The sequence below is a fragment of the Tympanuchus pallidicinctus genome, unplaced genomic scaffold (assembly GCF_026119805.1).
Source record: "Tympanuchus pallidicinctus isolate F22 unplaced genomic scaffold, pur_lepc_1.0 scaffold6, whole genome shotgun sequence".
Lineage (NCBI taxonomy): Eukaryota > Metazoa > Chordata > Aves > Galliformes > Phasianidae > Tympanuchus > Tympanuchus pallidicinctus.
Genome location: NW_026294780.1, coordinates 9,867,217 through 9,884,294, shown reverse-complemented (window position 1 = coordinate 9,884,294; position 17,078 = coordinate 9,867,217). Strand labels below are relative to the sequence as shown.

General features: G+C 42.2%; 3 protein-coding genes across 5 annotated transcripts in view; 2 read left to right on the top strand and 1 right to left on the bottom strand.

Moving 5' to 3' along the window:
* The window catches only part of RPL31 (ribosomal protein L31), a 662,822-nt gene that overhangs the window by 213,445 nt on the left and 432,299 nt on the right, over window positions 1-17,078 (bottom strand). The window lies entirely within an intron of this gene.
* LOC128071821 (histone H2A, sperm-like) lies at window positions 194-1,951 on the top strand. 2 transcript variants are annotated; one of them, XM_052664932.1, is made up of 2 exons: window positions 194-301; window positions 1,397-1,951. In XM_052664932.1, exon 2 carries the CDS (start codon window positions 1,398-1,400, stop codon window positions 1,815-1,817), a length of 420 nt encoding a protein of 139 aa, XP_052520892.1. In that variant the 5' UTR covers window positions 194-301; window position 1,397; the 3' UTR covers window positions 1,818-1,951. The 2 variants fall into 2 exon arrangements, with proteins under 2 accessions (XP_052520892.1, XP_052520891.1); XM_052664931.1 differs by lacking the exon at window positions 194-301 and adding an exon at window positions 1,220-1,292.
* Window positions 4,435-7,179, top strand: LOC128071819 (histone H2A-beta, sperm-like). 2 transcript variants are annotated; one of them, XM_052664928.1, is made up of 3 exons: window positions 4,472-4,554; window positions 5,143-5,323; window positions 5,741-7,179. In XM_052664928.1, the coding sequence occupies exons 2-3, from the start codon at window positions 5,291-5,293 to the stop codon at window positions 6,164-6,166; spliced, it is 459 nt and encodes a 152-aa protein (XP_052520888.1). In that variant the 5' UTR covers window positions 4,472-4,554; window positions 5,143-5,290; the 3' UTR covers window positions 6,167-7,179. The 2 variants fall into 2 exon arrangements, with proteins under 2 accessions (XP_052520887.1, XP_052520888.1); XM_052664927.1 differs by lacking the exon at window positions 5,143-5,323 and having other exon boundaries at window positions 4,435-4,554; window positions 5,741-6,768.

The window sequence follows — 17,078 nt, the reverse complement described above, 5'->3', positions numbered from 1 at the left end:
AGCACAGAGATTATAAGTGTAGTTTAGCCTTTGAAGACTGCCTAGACTCCCACTCCAAGAAGGATTTACCTCAGAGTGACTGTTTTTCTTCCTTCTCCCTCCAGTCAAGTGTTTGGAAGAAGATGAACCACATGTGGGAATGACTCATTAATTGCCAGGTGACCCCACTAATGGGGAGAAAATCTTGCTCATAAAAGTCACTGCTCCAAGTTAGGGGGAATGGTTTTTTTTCAGGACTGTTTGCCTCTGACTGTAGGCTATAGCAAAGCACAAATTAGGCTTAAAAATATCTCTTTGGAAGGTAACAGGATATCATTTTCATCTATAAAGCTCAGGGAAAAAGTTGGGGTGACTTTGTAGAAAAACTGTATGTGTAACATAGTATATCTGCAATGTAAGCTAACCTAAAAACATTTGTTTGAAGGTGGAGGTAATAAGCTATAGTTTGGCTTTGTTTAGACTTTGGTACAGGGTAGGCTTTTTGTTTTGCTTCTTCCCTTTGAAACTTTATTCTGTTATTTCTTAAGTATTTAAGCTTCTCTATTTAAAAACTACACAAATTATGTTAGTCTAATGATATGTGTTCTTTTATATTATAAACAGTTGTACTAGAAGTTAAACAATATCTTAAGTCTGAATAAATAGGATAATCAAGTATTTTTACTGCTTTAACTGCAGATATTTTCTAGCTGAACTGAATTTCTTGATTGCTATTCTAGTAAATCGACAGTAAAATCTATTTCTATGTTTGTAATAACACTATGTCCAAGTTGATTCTTTCTCTCTCATGCACAGTAGTCTCCATAGTTCTATAGCAACCAGAAAAATCTATTTAAGAATAAATTTAGAAACTATAGAGCAAATCTCTTGGTCTCCCTCAGATAAGGCTTTGTGGGCTGTATAAGTCCTTGAAGTTTTGTATTTAATGTGAATTCAGAAAATCTAATATAACAATAAAGGAAGTTTGAATACTGAGTTCTCCTGGAAAAAGAGGCAGCCTTGGCCTTTAGCTAGCGCTGAGATAAGTTATTGTTTAAGACAATAAGGTAAGGTATGTGTAAGGTGGTCCATCTTGTCTCAATCTCCAGTACATTCTAATAATTGAAAAACTGCTTTTCTGAGCTCTTTACATTTGCTACAGTAAGTCTTACTGATAACTTTTCAAACCACTCTTGCTCTCTCAAAAATAGGCTGCTAAGGGGCAGTAGCAGTTATTTTCAATGAACTTGAGTAGCTCTTCCTACCCTCATGAAAGGAACAAGCTTTCTTCTTGATGTAGAAGAGTACAAAGTGTAACTATCCTTGCTGTTATCTCTTCTTGTTATCAGTTACCTGTATCCTAAGCACCTGGGTACAGTGAAAAATCTCCAATTCTTTGTCTCTCTGTGCTATTCAGAATGTCTGGGCGAGGAAAGAAACTTACAGTGGCTAGCAAGCCTGAAGCTGCACCAAAGAAAGCGAAATCAGCCATGGCTGGTCTGCAGTTCCCTGTGGGTCGAGTCTTCAGGCTCCTGAAGAGAGGCCACTACTCTGACAGGATCAGCCCCGGTTCTGCAGTCTACATGGCTGCAGTGCTGGAATACCTGACTGCAGAGATCCTGGAGCTGGCAGGAAATGCTGCACGGGAAAACAAGAAGGCCAGGATCCTGCCCCGACACATCCAGCTGGCTGTGAGAAATGATGATGAGCTGAGCAAGCTCTTCTCCTGTGTGACCATCGCTCAAGGAGGGGTTATGCCAAATATCCTCCCTCAGCTCCTTCCCAAGAAAACTTCCAAAAATACTGGTGTGACTCAGGAACAAACTGGTAGCCAGTGAAACTTGCCTTTTCTGATCTGATCTGTGCACTTTTGAATAATGGGACTCAGCACTAATTTGTTTAATTTTTTGTAATTTTTTCCACTGTTTTTAATGCATTTTTAAAGATTGTAATAAAAATTTCCAGAAAGCAACACTGTTCTCCTTTCTTTCCACAGCTTCATTTCCACAGAAATGTGATTGCCTTATTTTCTTGGTCTAGCATACCACCCAAGTAACTCTTTAAAATTGCTTGTTTACTTCTATAATATGTTTTCAGGTAAAGGTTGTAGAGCAGGCAGAGGAATCGAGACATGTTCATGTGAACATTTATCATGGCCTCAGTGCAGTTAGTTTAGCACCTCACAGGTTAATTCTGCTTTAGAGTTGATTACCCTTTGCTTTAATGCTTTACTGCTTGGAGAGCTGCAGTGAGCTATCTCTCATAAGAGGCTAAACTTCTTTCTCCTCCTTGCTATACTGGCTACCCGGTGACTATTTAAACCTTGTGCTGTTGGTGGAGGTGATTCTTTTGCTTCTTTCTATTGGTGCAGAATAACAAGTATATTCTCCTCTAAACAAACTCCTAGGCCTTTTCTAACTAACTCACTCAAAGTGAAAGCTTTCCCTTGAGAAGATTCCTAGGCTTCTCACTCTGTAGTGGATATTGAGGTTTGCTATTGAGTGGGGAAACAAGATCTGGTGCAAGTGTATTAGGATCAGTCTGCCTTTGAGGTACTGTCTCACAGACTTCACAGCATCTTACAAAGAAGAGCTGGTTAGGACCATCTTCCTAACCTGCAGGCAGAGTGAAAGCCTGTTTTATATAAGATATGCCTGTCATGTTGAATTTGACCTGGGTTCCCTCAAAGCATGAGTATGCCAGAGCCTACAGGTCAGCTTTCACAATTTTGAGGGTCTTTGGAGCTGTAGTGATTCATAATGTAAACAACTCAAAGCTGTACTTAAGTAAGAGTGGGAAAGGAGAAGGATTCCTGAGCAAAGCAAACATCTTGAATTTTTCACAGTAGTGGGCAATTGAAGGAGTTGTACACAGCCTGTTTGCAAAGATCAGTTTGATGAGCTTTTGGTTGGCCTACGCATTTCACTGAAGTGAGAAAGTGGGGGATGCTGGAGCAAAGAAATGTAAAAATGCCTGGGAGTAGATCTGCTGCTTTGTGCATAAAAATGTATTATATCATAGAATCATTAAGGTTGGAAGAGCCCTCAAAAATCATCTAGTCCAGGTGTTTGCCTACTACCAGTATTACCCACTGACCACGTCCCTCAGTGCCACATCCACACGGTTCTGGAACACCTCCAGGGACGATGATTCCACCACTTCCCTGGGCAGCCTGTGCCACTGCATCACCATTTGTTTGGAGAAGATGTTTTTCCAGTATCCAGCCTGAACGTCCACTGGCACAACTTAAGGCTGCTCCTTCCAATCCCTCTTGTTCTACATGCAACTTCAGCCTTGTGTTGCTAACTGGGGAAAAAAAAATAATAAAAAGGCTTAAAGGACATATATGTGAAATGAACATGTGAAAGTCAAGTTAATCCCACTATTTGACTGTGCAAAGCAATGGCGGGAATGATTATTTCTTTCGGTGAAGCGAAAATCTAAAAGCTTGCAGTAATGAGAGAAGATTCAAGCAAGATACTCATTTCATGCAGGTTTAAGTGTGGCAGTTATAGCCTTCTGCTAATCAAGACAGCTATGTTTCAGAGTGCTGCTCCAGGATGAAAACTGCTTCTGTGGTTCTGCTCTGCGCCACACCAAACGCCAGACCCTCGGAGGCACATCCAGTGTTCATGCAGCTACTGGAAAGGCCTTTACTTGACATTTTCTGTGTGATGAAAGAGCTGAGGGAGAAGAAAGGCCCTATCCCCAAAGACTGAGTTTGTGGTGAATTCCAAGGTCTGTTTTTTCAGAATTTCTTTCATTGAGAACAATCTCATTTGTTTTTTTCTAGCTAGTAGTTTAATTCAATCATAAACTAACCAGATTGCAGAGTGAGTTGAAAACACCCCTCTAGCTTTGGATGTCTGAGAATGGATGCCTCCTAGCTCAGCTGCTAGTGAAAGTTTCTTTTGGGCCTAGTCTCAACCCTTCAGCATTCATACGTTGGAGAAATAATAGATTCAGCTGTCACCACACACTCAACCCTTGAAAGAACATACAAAACCTTGCAACACAGCTACACATGACTTTGGAAAAAAAATGAACTGTGTGACAAAGGGGGACAAACCATGAAATGGAGGCAACCAGAGGTCCTGAGCCTTTCCCAAGCTCTGTAATGTGCTCATAAAGCAGTTTGGCCACTGCTGGCAGCAAAATCAACCACAGTAGAGGCTACTAGGTTGAATTCTTGATGACTGCAGCAGGGTGCAGTATGCCCCAGTACAGCTGTAATAAATGAATTGCCAGTCAGAGGTATCACCCTTCTTCAAGGCAGTAAATAATGTGTCTTCAGAGGAGAAAATTAGCTGACAATGCAAAGCAGCTTTTCAAGGAAGAGTACCAAATTCACCTGCTCTTAAGAACTGCACTGTGTTGCTCAAGTGTTGTGACTTTCATTGTTTCTCATTTTGAGAGGCTGAATTTTCACTCACTCAGGTGGCATTAAATGAGGCAAGAGGTGCTGATGATATGGCTGCCAGTCTGGAGCTTAAAAAGGGGGCAGCTGTGGGAAGAAAGGGTGGTTTGTTTTGGTTGTGGTTTTTCTGGAGAGAAGGCCTAAAGCAACTTGTATTGGTAAGGGCTTTTTCTTTAAGGGTGTCCTTCTTTGTGTTGGAAATGAACTGGATGAGTAAAAGCCACTATTGAATGAGGTAGTGGCTTTTATAATTGGTTTGTTTGTTTGTGTAAGGCTGTTGTTTAAAGTGAATCTTAGCTTTGTTTATCTAGGCTAATTCTAAAGCTCCCTTTTTCTAGGGTGGGTCCTCAGAAATCTATAAGAGCCTTTCTATTATTATACTTCAAAATGCTTTAATATAATATTTGATTTAGTTTCTCCTGAAATCTGAGGGAAGTCCCTCCTTTTTTTCAAAACAGCTTACAATTGAAACTTAAAAGCAATCCTGTGCATAGGGGTGGGATTTTCCTATATTTACCTTTTTTTTGTTATGTATCAAAGAGGAGCTGGTGCTATTCAGTGCTAAGAACTTCATCAGTAATAAGTAATGGAGGCTCGTTTCAGAGAAAAATAAAAAGAGGAACAGTATACAAGTAGATGGCACTCATGTATTTGTAGTAATCTGCTGCAATATACAGTGTAGAACAATTTCAGTCTCCGACGTAAAAACAGCTTCTCTTCTTTGTAAGTCTTGTTTTTGTTTGTAGCCTGTCACTTTGCAGCATAGGTCTCCTCTTCTTTAGAAGACAGGCTCTGTTTGAAGTGGTTTCCAGCAGATGAAGGGGATTTTTTTGTTTATTTTTCTGTTGTTACATCAGAAAAACATATAAATTTTTAGCTGTTTGCTTGGAGGACATGGTTAAGAAGCTGTTCGTGTTTCTGCTAGGGGTAAGTTCAGTGAAGATTCCCTGCAGGCTTTCTGAATGCTTGTTGCATCTTGAAGCCTTGTTTGCTTAACCTTTTTCCTTAGCAGCAGTGCTCCTCTGATACTGGATCAGAAAACCTTGTTCCCTGTTGCACATCTCTTTCTTGAGAAGTTCAGGAGCCTAGCAGAAAGCTGACCTCTGCTCTGACTGAGGTGGGAGGTGTCCCTTGGCTGGAAACATGTCAGTTTCATGGAGAAGCAGCCTAACACATCTGCTCCTCCAGACAGGAACGTGAAACAACTAGCAAACTTCTTGAGAAACAAAAAACGATTTCTCAGGAATGAGAGAGGCAGTGGAATGACAAGGAAGGCAGGACAGACTTAAATACTCAATTTCTGTTGTTTTTCCTTATTGCTAATTCTTCCTTTCCTTACGCTAGATTGACGCTAGAATGTCTGCACGTGAGAATGAAAACACAAGGCTCCCTCTTGTGTCAAAGAAAACGAAATCAGCCATGGCTGGTCTGCAGTTCCCTGTGGGCCGGGTCTACGGGCTCCTGAAGAGAGGCCGCTACTCTGACAGGATCAGCCCCGGTTCTGCAGTCTACATGGCTGCAGTGCTGGAATACCTGACTGCAGAGATCCTGGAGCTGGCAGGAAATGCTGCACGGGAAAACAAGAAGGCCAGGATCCTGCCCCGACACATCCAGCTGGCTGTGAGAAATGATGATGAGCTGAGCAAGCTCTTCTCCTGTGTGACCATCGCTCAAGGAGGGGTGTTACCTAATGTTCTTCCTGAGCTTGTTCCTAAGAAGACAGTGACACTTAAGCCACCCCACAAAAATGGCCATTCACAGGAGTTCTAGCTGTTGCCACACACACAGCTTGTGTTGCTGTTGCTGGCTTCTTTTCCCCAGCCCAGTGCTCTGCATATTTTTTGGTCTATATTTGTATGCCTATCTAGGTGGGTGGCTGAAAGGTGTTTAAGTTTCCCTATCAACATTCTCCAGAAGAAAGCAGTCGGACTGCTTTTATGAATAACTGTGAAAAGGACTCAACCTTATGCCTTTCCATGAAGTATTTGCTGCATCAAACAGATGGTCTTCGTTCCACTACCTGTTGCCTTTAAAGCAGATGGGTGGGTAGCTGGAATCTCCTTATTCAGTGTGTGAAAGTCTGCTTCATCTGACAGCACCTGAGAAACTTCATCTGGGCTTGTTCACGGTGATGGTAAAGCTGATGAATTATCTAATATTGGAATGATGAAATAGTGTTGTGCTGTAACTACAGCATCACCACATGTGCATTGGGCTGAGGATTGTGTTTGGCACTGTCTCCTTGGTCTCTGCATTCAGAGTGCCATCTCAGGAGCCTTCTATACACTGTGTATAAATGTTGACAGCAATTCAGTCTTAAGGATATGTAAAGTTGTTTTAAGCGTGATTCTAATAAAACTCTCCTTGGTCTCTTTGAGGCTCGTTCTATTAGGATCCAGATCAAGCAAACTTACATGATAAAGTGCAATCCAGAAAATGACCTTTCCCAAGACCTTTTAAAGGTTGTGTTCTGCACCTATGTAACTAGAAAGACTGCTTGAGCGCTATTGGGTCTGTACTTGAGACTATAGCACTACTGAGGACATACCAGTATTAATGCTTGTTGTGCATCATTGTTTCATTTATTCTGCTTGTAGCATAGAACAGGAAGGTCCTACTGTCCACCAGGTTCAGATACATTAATCCATTCAGACAGAAAAGTTACTTGGAGAACTACTTCCAGACAGACCCTACCAGCTCAGTATTTGGGAGCCTGTTTCCTGTATTTTACCTGTAGTCATTCAGATGGTGTGGCTTTTTTTTTTTTTTCTCTCCAAGGCAACTCAGATTTCTCCTGGTTTTTCTTCTCCAGTGGAAATGGATGTAGTTTCTTCTCTGTGCAGACTGGCTAGGGGGTTTAAATGGAGGGTGAGAAGCCTGTAACTAGGCACTGCATGTAAAGCTGCAGTTGGGGGTCTTTCAGTGTGTTAAGCCTGCAGTATGTCTGTAAACTGCAAAATATATTCTAGAGGCAAGGCTGTGAAAAGTCAAATGGGGGAGAGTGTAGGTATCCAGTCAGTGCCAATATCACTGGCTGCTAAGAGCCATGGAGATGAGTGGTTTCTAGCGTGGATATTAGGTGATTGTTTTGAGAGTAGCCTTAAGATCAGCCATTGCATCTGCATAAGCATGGCAACTTTCTCTTGAAACTTAGAGGGTGAGGTAATGCTGAAATGCTGACCTGTGTCATAAACTGAATCTCCTACCTTGAAAAGCAGCAGCAGCTCCCTAGGGGGCTGTAGGATGTCTTCCTACAGCAGTTTCAGTTAACACTGACAGGCAAGATGTATTTGAAGAAAAACACTCCCCCGTTTCCTCATCAGGCTGGTGGTTACATTTCATGCTGTGCTGGCTCCTGGCCCATCCAAGGTGCTGCCCCCAGTGTGGTGCTCCAGCAGCAGCAGGAGCCTGTGCAGTTCCTACCATGCTGTGTTGCTCCCTTTGCTGTGTCAACACAGCTGCTCATGACATCTGCTGCTGGTATCATATTTGTTAAACCGTTTTGCTTCTGGTTTGTGCTTTTTTTTCCCCTTTTTTTTTCCCCAGCCTAAAAAGCAAAATTCATGTCTGTTTAACAAGCTATTACCATGCATGCCTGAGCACGATGCTGCCATAACTTGAGTTTGCATGGGGAGTGGAGAAAGTTTGGAATGATGGCAAGAGCTTCTTAGGCAGAGGTTGCCTCTGATGCCTTCATAATGAAAAATCATGAGAGTTTCAGAAGTTTTTTAGCTGGTAGCTAAAAAACCTGGCTGGGGAGAGGCATCACTGTTGTCAGTGCCTTGCCCCTTTCTTTGGCACAACTGCAGATACGAGAAAGACTTAGAGAAACAGTGGTCCAGGAAAGAGCACCCTTGGAGCACACAGGATTCCTGTATTGTTTTTGGATAGATTTTCTTTTTTTTTTTTCTTTTTTTTTTTTTTTTTTTTTTTTTTTTGCCATGTCTGAGGACAGGCAGATAACACTCAATGTTATGTTGGAAGCTTTTGTTGACTGGCTTTACTATTTGTCTTTTGCAGCAGAGAAGCCTATTTCATCTTTTTCTTTAAGATGTACACGCTCCCCACGTTATGCATGCTTCAATGAGGGTGTTCTTAATCAGTGTCAGTTTAAATATATAATAAAGTACCTCTGTACCCCAAATAAACTTTACACGTTATCAGTGTATTTGTGAAAGCTACCCTAGCATCTGGGTCAGGCTCTGCTCTTGTTTATATCTCTTCTTTCTCTGTCTTCCTCAGCTATCTTTGGTGTCACAGCTTATGTACCCCATGACTTGAGGGGGCAAACTGCCTATTAACTAGCTAATGCTCACTGAATATGTTGAGGCTGCTAAGTATGGAAATCTATTGTTTTGCTTGTACAAGCTGCTCAGGAGACTCCTAAACAAGGTGTTATGTAATGAGTGTGCGTGGGAGAGAATGGAAAAACTGTTTCCAGTATTGCAATGAACACTATGGTCTCTCCAGCTTGCTCTTGCTATCTGTGTGGCTCTCTTTGTAGTGCTGTGTGTAGCATCTGTGAGGATATTTTTGTCAGCAGTATCACGATGGGAAATGTGTAAGTTCTCTTAAACTTGGCTGATGACAATTTTACTGGTTATTATGCCAACTGCTTAGCAGCTGGGGAGAGGAATTGGCCAAATGCTTAGGAATGTGTAATTGGTGAACCAGTAAAACATGCAAACTGACTCTGCGCTATCTCTGTGCTCTCGTCTCCCTTGGTTGCAGGGAGAGGCAGACTCAGTTACTGAGATGCATTAGATTTTAAATGTGCTTATCAAAGTGAGAGACACAGAAAGAATATTCTCTGTGGAAACATGCTGCTTTCTTCATCAAGTGTAAGCACTCTAAGAGCCAGGCCAAGGAAGGTGAACGTGTTCTCTGTTGTTGCCTGGTCTGGCCATACCTCTCTTCTTTCTAAGCAAGCTAGTATAGACATCTTTCTACATGTACTTCTGACCCTTGAGGTATTCATGAAGCTGCCTAAGGTTTGGTTTGGCTGTTATACTTTCTTTCAGACTTGTTGCAGCCCAAGATATTAGATATTGCAGCTTTGTTGCTAACAGAGCCTATGCAGGTCTGTGTTATCCCAGTACCTGCCTTTGCACCTGATGTTTGGATCCAGTGCTCTATTCTGCTGAGGAGTTCTGATTACTGAAGGTGCTGCACAGAGCGAACTCAGCAACAGAAAAAGTAAGTTCAACTTCATGACTCAATGGTGGGCACTGCAATGGGGATACTGACATTTCTTCACTTTCATTTTTTTTTTTAATCCCCCTAATGTTCAGTCCAAGTGTGATATCAGCCTGTCAGTACACAGCTAGATGTCAGTGGTTCATAGTGGAAAAGAAACAGGCCTACCTCACAGAATGCAAGAGAAGTGCACATTAATAACCTGAAAATAACTGTCTTCCATCTAGGTCAGCGAAGAAACTTGTCTCTTTCTTGCTGCAGCATGCACTGAATCCAGGGCACTGGTTAAGCTGGAGTTAATGACACAAAGCAGTGAACAGTGAGAGGTTGTATCAAGCTGTCACAATGCTTGGCCGACTTTCTTTTAAGACTCAGATATCTCTAAGTCTCCCTGGTGAAGATTGCTGTTTGAGCTTGGGAACAGATTTTTTTATTATTACTTTGAGCTTCTCTATTCATTCAAATGTCATACAGTTGCTTGTTGAGGCTTAAATCCTACATTGCTAGTTGAATCTACTGAGGAATGTGCTTGCTGCAGTAAGGGAGCTCACGCATAGCTCATGCATCTGTTGAGGAAACATTAAACACCTGTCATACATCCCTTTCCAAGATTTAACATTTCTCCTCATCTCAAAATAACTTCATCTATTTTGATCTCTCCTATCAGGGTCACTTTAATGCACCAGGTAACTTAGCTGGGGCCTGACTTTTCTAGAGCGTTGTGTGTGTACATAGTGCTTGCTGGGATGCCATCCAGGAAGCTTTCCTCGGTGGGTTTACTATTTACCACTCTGGGAACTTCTTCCTTCAGGATGTTGTACAGATCCGATTCTCCTGTTAACTAACAGGACTCTTCATATGTGGGAGTAAACCTGTTTTGGGCTGTGGATTGTGGCCTACCTCTGGCTGAGCATTTCTGTTGTGCCTTCTGCTCTGGTTTCCTTGCTGGGCAAGGAGAGCAGGAAAAAATCCTGGTAGCTTAATATCTTTGTAAACAACTGAGGGTTTCACTATCACTTAATACTTCCCACTGAAGCCTTCTGCTGAGAAAATTTACATGTGCATGCATTCTGCCTGTCTCTCCCTGAAGAGCCTGCTCATCAGAATGGCTTAGTCTTCCTCTCACTGAAATCATCAGAAGCTCCAGAAACTGGTGAAGCCGTGTCTTCTTTAACACAGAACATAAATGCAGCACTGATCCCTGGCAGAAATGAGCGTGCATTAATTAAAAACTGATCACAGTTAAGGGGTAACTATATTCCTCCTTACACCCTCTGTAGAGCATCCCTTTTCTTAATGGACCCACATATTTTTCTTTATTATCATTTTTATAATTTGAAAGGAAGTAAAATGACTCTTCCATACCCAGGGCCTTTTATCATGTTTTTCACTGCATTAGTAATATCCAATTCCTCTCAAAGGAAGCTTGCTCTGGTACCTGCTTCACACCATGCTCTTCCTCAGAGCATAGCATTGCCTCCTTTGTCTTTATCAGGACATGTTGTACCAGGACAGGTGGAAGAGGATGGTCGAAGCAGAAGAAACTGCTGGGGTAAACAGTAGTGAAAAACTATGAAGTGGGAGAGCAAAGATGAAAATACTGTAAGAATGGAAAGAGAGATGCAGGCAGTAAAAGAGAGAAGAGCAAAACATCAGCAGGAAGTGAACATAAAATTTATTAAATGATAGAATAAAGGAAGACAGAATAATTCCTGTTATGGAGGAGCTACTGAGTGATGTTCTTTGGTTTCTGTTATCAAGGTTATTGAGCAACTTGAATGTCAGAGTACTTTCTGGCCATTATGGCTGCACATTTATACCTGCGTGTCCCATTATCTACTCAGCAGGTCCACTGATACTTTCCAGATGTATTCTTCCTTTCATGCTGCTTTTTAAAAGTGAATGTAGCTCACTGAGCTCAGTGCCAGCCCCGGTGGGGGCTACCAACAAATCAAATGTCTGCTGCAGAAAAGGAAGCAAATGCAGTTATGATATTTTATTGCTGCCCTATAACACACCAGCATTGAAATGATAGGGGATCAGAAACTGTCAGATAGGTCATCTACAGAAGTTTTGTTGAATTTTCATGAGGAATGTTAGCAGTCTTAATGGGATGAACACAGAACTGGCCCCTGGCAACTTGTTTTGCTAAACATACTCTGAAGAGTACTTAAATATTTACTGGAGGAGAGCTAATCGCACTAAAATGAATAAATACTGATGCATCATGGTAATATGATAACAGCTATTGTCTAAGGATTACTTTTAATGTAAGCATAAATTCTTTCAGTTGGTTGTAAGGTAAACTATGTACAAATTTGTTTGTTACAATGATTAATGTCATTTTTCATTCCAGACACAGTAAATGGGAACAAGTTCAGACAAATATCTTGATAATCAGTATTTGTCTTCTCTGAATGGTCTGGGTTTCAGCTTGGTTCATTAATGGATACTCTTGATGTTTTTAAAGCTATTTCTTCAGAATAGAACAGAACAAATAGGGTATCATAATAAAACTTTGAGACTGACAAGTTGTGACATGTGACAACACATGTGTTTCAGAGATGGGGAAGCTGAGTTAGAAATATGCTGCTTTGGTGGAACGCGTTAATTTCATACACAGTGAGAAGCCTCTGTTAAGCAAAGCACTTGGTAAATATGAAGATCATGCACTTAAGTGGTTCACTGAAGTGTACGTTACCACTATGCATCAAGAGAGCCTGAACTGGAAGTCAAACATATGATTTACCATCTTATGCTTTCCTACTAAGCTGGCTTACTTCACTCAGTTCTGAATCCACAGCAATAGGCAAATATGATGGAGAGCTATTCTGATTCTTATCAGTTTTATGGAAATAGGTAGGTCTATAAAAGGAATAGAGCCTATGAATACCTTGACTGAAATGAGGGCAGCAGCATGGAATTATGCTAGTCAAATGAAAATAAAAGCTATCTTTCATTATGTGCAATGTGGAGATCCTCGAGTTGTAAATCTGATAGATATAACTTTGTTAGTTCTGTTGATCTACTCATTTGCTTTTGTAAAATGAGGCACTAATTGCACCATACTTTCACACGTGGCTAGTTCCCTTACAGCCAGTGCTACAGATTTCATCTTATGTCTGTCTAGTCACCTGTGGCCAAAGCTGGTATGTGACTAAGATGCAAAGCAATGAAAAATTTCAAAATGCAGCTCCTGTGGCAGCTCTCGTTACCGGTGCTGAAAAACATGTTTATCTTGATGTCGTGTTACTTTCCTAACTCAATTGTGGAATGGTGCAATTGTCTGTCAAGGAATACTGATGTTTTCAATAACACCCATTAGAAGAAGTGTCTACGTGGTACTCCACAATTCAATGAAGCTGTGGACGGATGGAAACAGGGAAATGAAATGATGCCTGGAAAAAAAAAACCTCTTCTTCTGCGCCCTGTCTGGAGGATTGATCTTGCTGATGGATGTACCGGTTTTGTAGAACACTTGCAGCTCACTCTGCACTGAGATTTGTGTTGTAATTTTTGCTTCCTTGTTAGGCCTCAGACAGCTGTGTCCAGGCGGTTATAAGGGATGCGTAAAGCCTTCTCACGTCTGTTAATCAGTTTAGGATCAAAATAAGCACAGTGCGCCCATTGCCACAGCATGGCAGTAACGCGTCACTGATACTCAGAGACCTGGGTGGATTCTGGCGCGCCTCTGATTTTAACATCCCAATTATCAGTGGTATCAGTGTTGCCCTCTGCTGCCCAATCCCAATATTACAATGCTAAGCGTCTGCCCTGGAAGGCATTTTAACGCGGTGTACCAGCTGTCAAAGAATGAAAGGATCTCCTGAGTTGAAAGGGACCCACAAGGATCATCGAATCCAACTGCTGGCTCCACACAGAGACACCCAAACCTCAAACCCTATTTCCGACAGCTCTATCCAAACGCTCCTTGAACTCACCATGCTCCACATCCACTGGTGCAGCCCCTTTCCCTGACCCCCAGCTGCCCTCCCCTGACAGCTCCATGCCGTTCCCTCGGGCCCTGTCGCTGTCACACAGAGCAGAGCTCAGCGCTGCCCCTCCCGCTCCCTGTGAGGAGCTGCAGCCGCCATCAGGCCTCCCCTCAGCTCCTCTGCTCTGCGCTGAGCACAACGAGGGGCCATAGCCGCTCCTTACAAATCTTGCCCTACAGACCCTGAAACAAACTGGAGAAAGCAATCAAAGACTCTTGTTTAAGCAGTTCAGGTGGAGCAAGAGAGACCCATTGCGTTTTCTGTTGGAAATTATAGTTGATACGTAGATCTTTTGCTGTTTTAAGTTTAGATAGCTATACTCCAGAGACACGTAGTCAGTCATACGTGCTCCTCACCCCATGCAGTAATGCAGCAGGAACTATCTGAACTGCTCTGTACAAACCTCTGGGCTTTGTGGTAAATATGTCCAAAACTTTTCCTTTCTATTTAGCCATAGGTTCACCTTCAGACTTTCTCTATTGATCTCTCAGTATGTTTAAGGGTAATAGATTAATGGTATTTGGTGTATAAGGTTCTTTTCCCTAGAGAAATGTCAATTTTGCAGGTGCTGAATCATAACTAGTTATGAGACCATTCATATTTTTGTTTCTTCTCTGTGACAAAAGACTGGAGGAAGAGACTTGGCAGCTGCTTCTAGTTATTCAGTGGAGAAATCTATCAGGGTGATACATGTATGGATTAAGACAATTTATGCAGTGCAGCCCCATCAAACATAGGTTTTTACTCTGTTTAATAAGGTAGAGACTGGCAATTGCAATGTGTGAGTTGTCTGGAGCAGACAAGCAAGACAAGCCTTCCCACACAAGCATCCATCTCAGCTGCCAGCAGTGATCCTGCCACCACTGCTTGATTCCAATATCCCAGCAAATAAATAAACATTTTGTTGCTGTGTTTAGAATAACAAACACATCCATCTTGTAGCAGGTGTTCAGTCGGTGGCCTCATATACTCCAGTAAGGCTGAGCAGGGTTCAGGCAGTTTTTGGCCAGCCTATCAAGAAGCTGCATGGCTTCTGCTAACTGGCTAAACCAAGCAAATGGTTTTATATCTGCAGCGGGTAGATCTGTAATTTCTGCAGCTGCTTCTGTCTCATTATCTGTTGAGGACGTGAAGAGGAGACAAGCTGGTGGGTTCCCATATAGTATTTTATGTCACACATACATGAAAGTTATCTCACTGGCCTTTTGTTTATCCTCACTGTCATCTATTTGAATCCTATCACTGTGTTTTCAAAGGACTCCAGTGTGCAATCTGACTTTGCAGATAATAAATGGTCTTTTCATTTTTTTCCTGTAATCCATATGCTTCATTTGCCACACTGAGATGTCTTCTCTTGCTCTTCACAAGTATCCCACAAGCAAAGGCAGTGCCCTTCCCAGGTTGGGTACATGCAGCTCAGGGAGCAAAGTGCCACTTGTCACAGCTGCTAGTGGCACAGGATAAAACACTAATCTTTTATTAAGCGAAACATAATCAGCAACAAACATTGCACCATGACAAAACACTGAGGGGAGAAAATGGACTTCTATGATATACTGTCCAAGTCAGGTGTCAGTCCACCTGGAGAACTTTTGTGACCAAGAAAAGATCATTCTGCCTGTCAACCAGTGCTTCATTCTTCTGATTGTCAAACATAATGTCAATCCTTCTTCATATCCTATTTCATTTTAAGCTTACTGTTCCTGCAGTATCCATGCACATGCAGATACTGCCAGGAGTAATGAGCTTAAAATGAAGCATTATATTATTCCCCTCATGCAACCAACCCCACCTCATTCATGGCCCTAACTTCCCTTAGTGTTTGTCTTTCCTCCCAGCTGGTCCCTCTTCTGTCACCTCTCCATCTTCCTCCTCCAATGGTACTCTGTAAGCCTCCATACTGGTAGTGTGACATCATATTTTTGTGCTCTCCCCACTACTATATCTGATTAATTGCAGTTATCCACCCAAGGAGCAAGTGACAAGGGGAAACGGTTGCACACTAAAAGAGGGGAGATTTAGACTGGATATAAGAAAAGAGTTTATTACAGTAAGGGTGGTGAGGCACTAGCACGTGTTGTCCAGAGAGGTGGTGGATGAGATCCCTGGAGACATTCAAGGTGAGGCTGGATGGGGCTCTGAGCGCCCTGATCTGGCTGTAGGTGTCCCTGTTCATCGCAGGGAGTTGGACTAGATGGCCTTTATGGATCTCTTCCAACTCAAACAATTCTAAGGTTCTATGATTCTATCCCTGTCTCTGCAAAGCTGCAACCAATTATTCTTATGCACTCTCAGCCTCAATGAGCTGTACACTTTTTCCACTGATGTAGCTTTGCTAAGTCCATCCTGAATGCTGGCTCTGTCTGCCAGTGCTTGCAGTCCCTCCCAGCCTGGAGATTTAGTAAATGTGCTGTTCCTGATGGGAGCCAGCTTGCAACCGAGTGCTATCAGACCTGCAAAACACCAGTTGTTATGTTTTAGCAAAGAAGCTTCAGGAAGAAAAAAAATACTATTTGTTGCAGCAATTCTGCCACAGCTTGTTTGCAGCCTGGGTTCAGCAATGTGTTTGATGCTAATGGGCTAGTGGCTTTGCTAGTAGAAGAAGCTGATGCATGTGAACCCTGTCTGACCCACAGCTATGGGAAATGCCAGACACCCCCACAGTGCATTTGACCTCCCACGTAGAATGAAGAAATGAAGCATGGGGGACAGACAGCTGCTTCCAAGCCCCAGCAGCCCATAACACGGGAGGTCTGGGCCAGCCTGGATTCTCAAGGCAAATTATATAGAGTGAAGTTGCACTGTCCTCAATGTGTCCTCCCCAAAAGCAGGCAGAGCTGTCTCAAATCACTCATTCTGAGCTACAGCAACAAGTTTCAGGAGTTGATTTAGTGTTAGAAAACAATTCCCCTTTGCAGCTTAAATGTACTGCTTCTCAGTGTAATTGAATTTCCCCCGTTGTTCCTTTTCATTACAAGAAGATGGATAAGTGCTGGATTTACTCTTCTAAACATGCTCTTTATATACTGTCACATCCCTTTTCATTTGTCCCTTTTTTTGCTGAACTCAAGAACTCAGCTTTCATTCCTTTTTTCATAGAAATTTTTCACTCCTAATTGTTGCTGTTGCACATCTGGACTCAAATTTCAGCTATGGATTTTACTGTGGGATGTTCAAAAAGAGTTTCAGGCCAGGTATCATAGAATCACTAAAAATTAAAGAATCATTAAGATTGGAAAAGGCCACTGAGATCATCTAATCCAACCATAATGGTGCTCACAGCCAGGATTTTTGTGATGTACAGTCTAACTCAGGTTTTGGTCCACATGGATGAATCTTACTCCAGTTCCAGTTGCTCTGGGGAGGAGAGGTTTCCACCAACAGGCAAACAAGAGCTCTCCAGTGCATTTTACAGAGGAGCCATAGTTGCTGTAGAAATATAGCTGAGGAATCTGAGCTAATTACTTGCAAATTGCTGTGCATTTACGACT

What these genes read in the sequence shown, in the direction of transcription:
- LOC128071821 (XM_052664931.1), top strand. Translation starts at nt 1,249, where the DNA reads ATGAAAGGAACAAGCTTTCTTCTTGATGTAGAAGAGTACAAAGT. An exon ending in GATGTAGAAGAGTACAAAGT is followed by an intron (nt 1,293 to 1,396) that starts GTAACTATCCTT and finishes TGTGCTATTCAG; the next exon opens with AATGTCTGGGCGAGGAAAGA.
- LOC128071819 (XM_052664927.1), top strand. Translation starts at nt 4,450, where the DNA reads ATGGCTGCCAGTCTGGAGCTTAAAAAGGGGGCAGCTGTGGGAAGAAAG. An exon ending in GCCTAAAGCAACTTGTATTG is followed by an intron (nt 4,555 to 5,740) that starts GTAAGGGCTTTT and finishes TCCTTACGCTAG; the next exon opens with ATTGACGCTAGAATGTCTGC.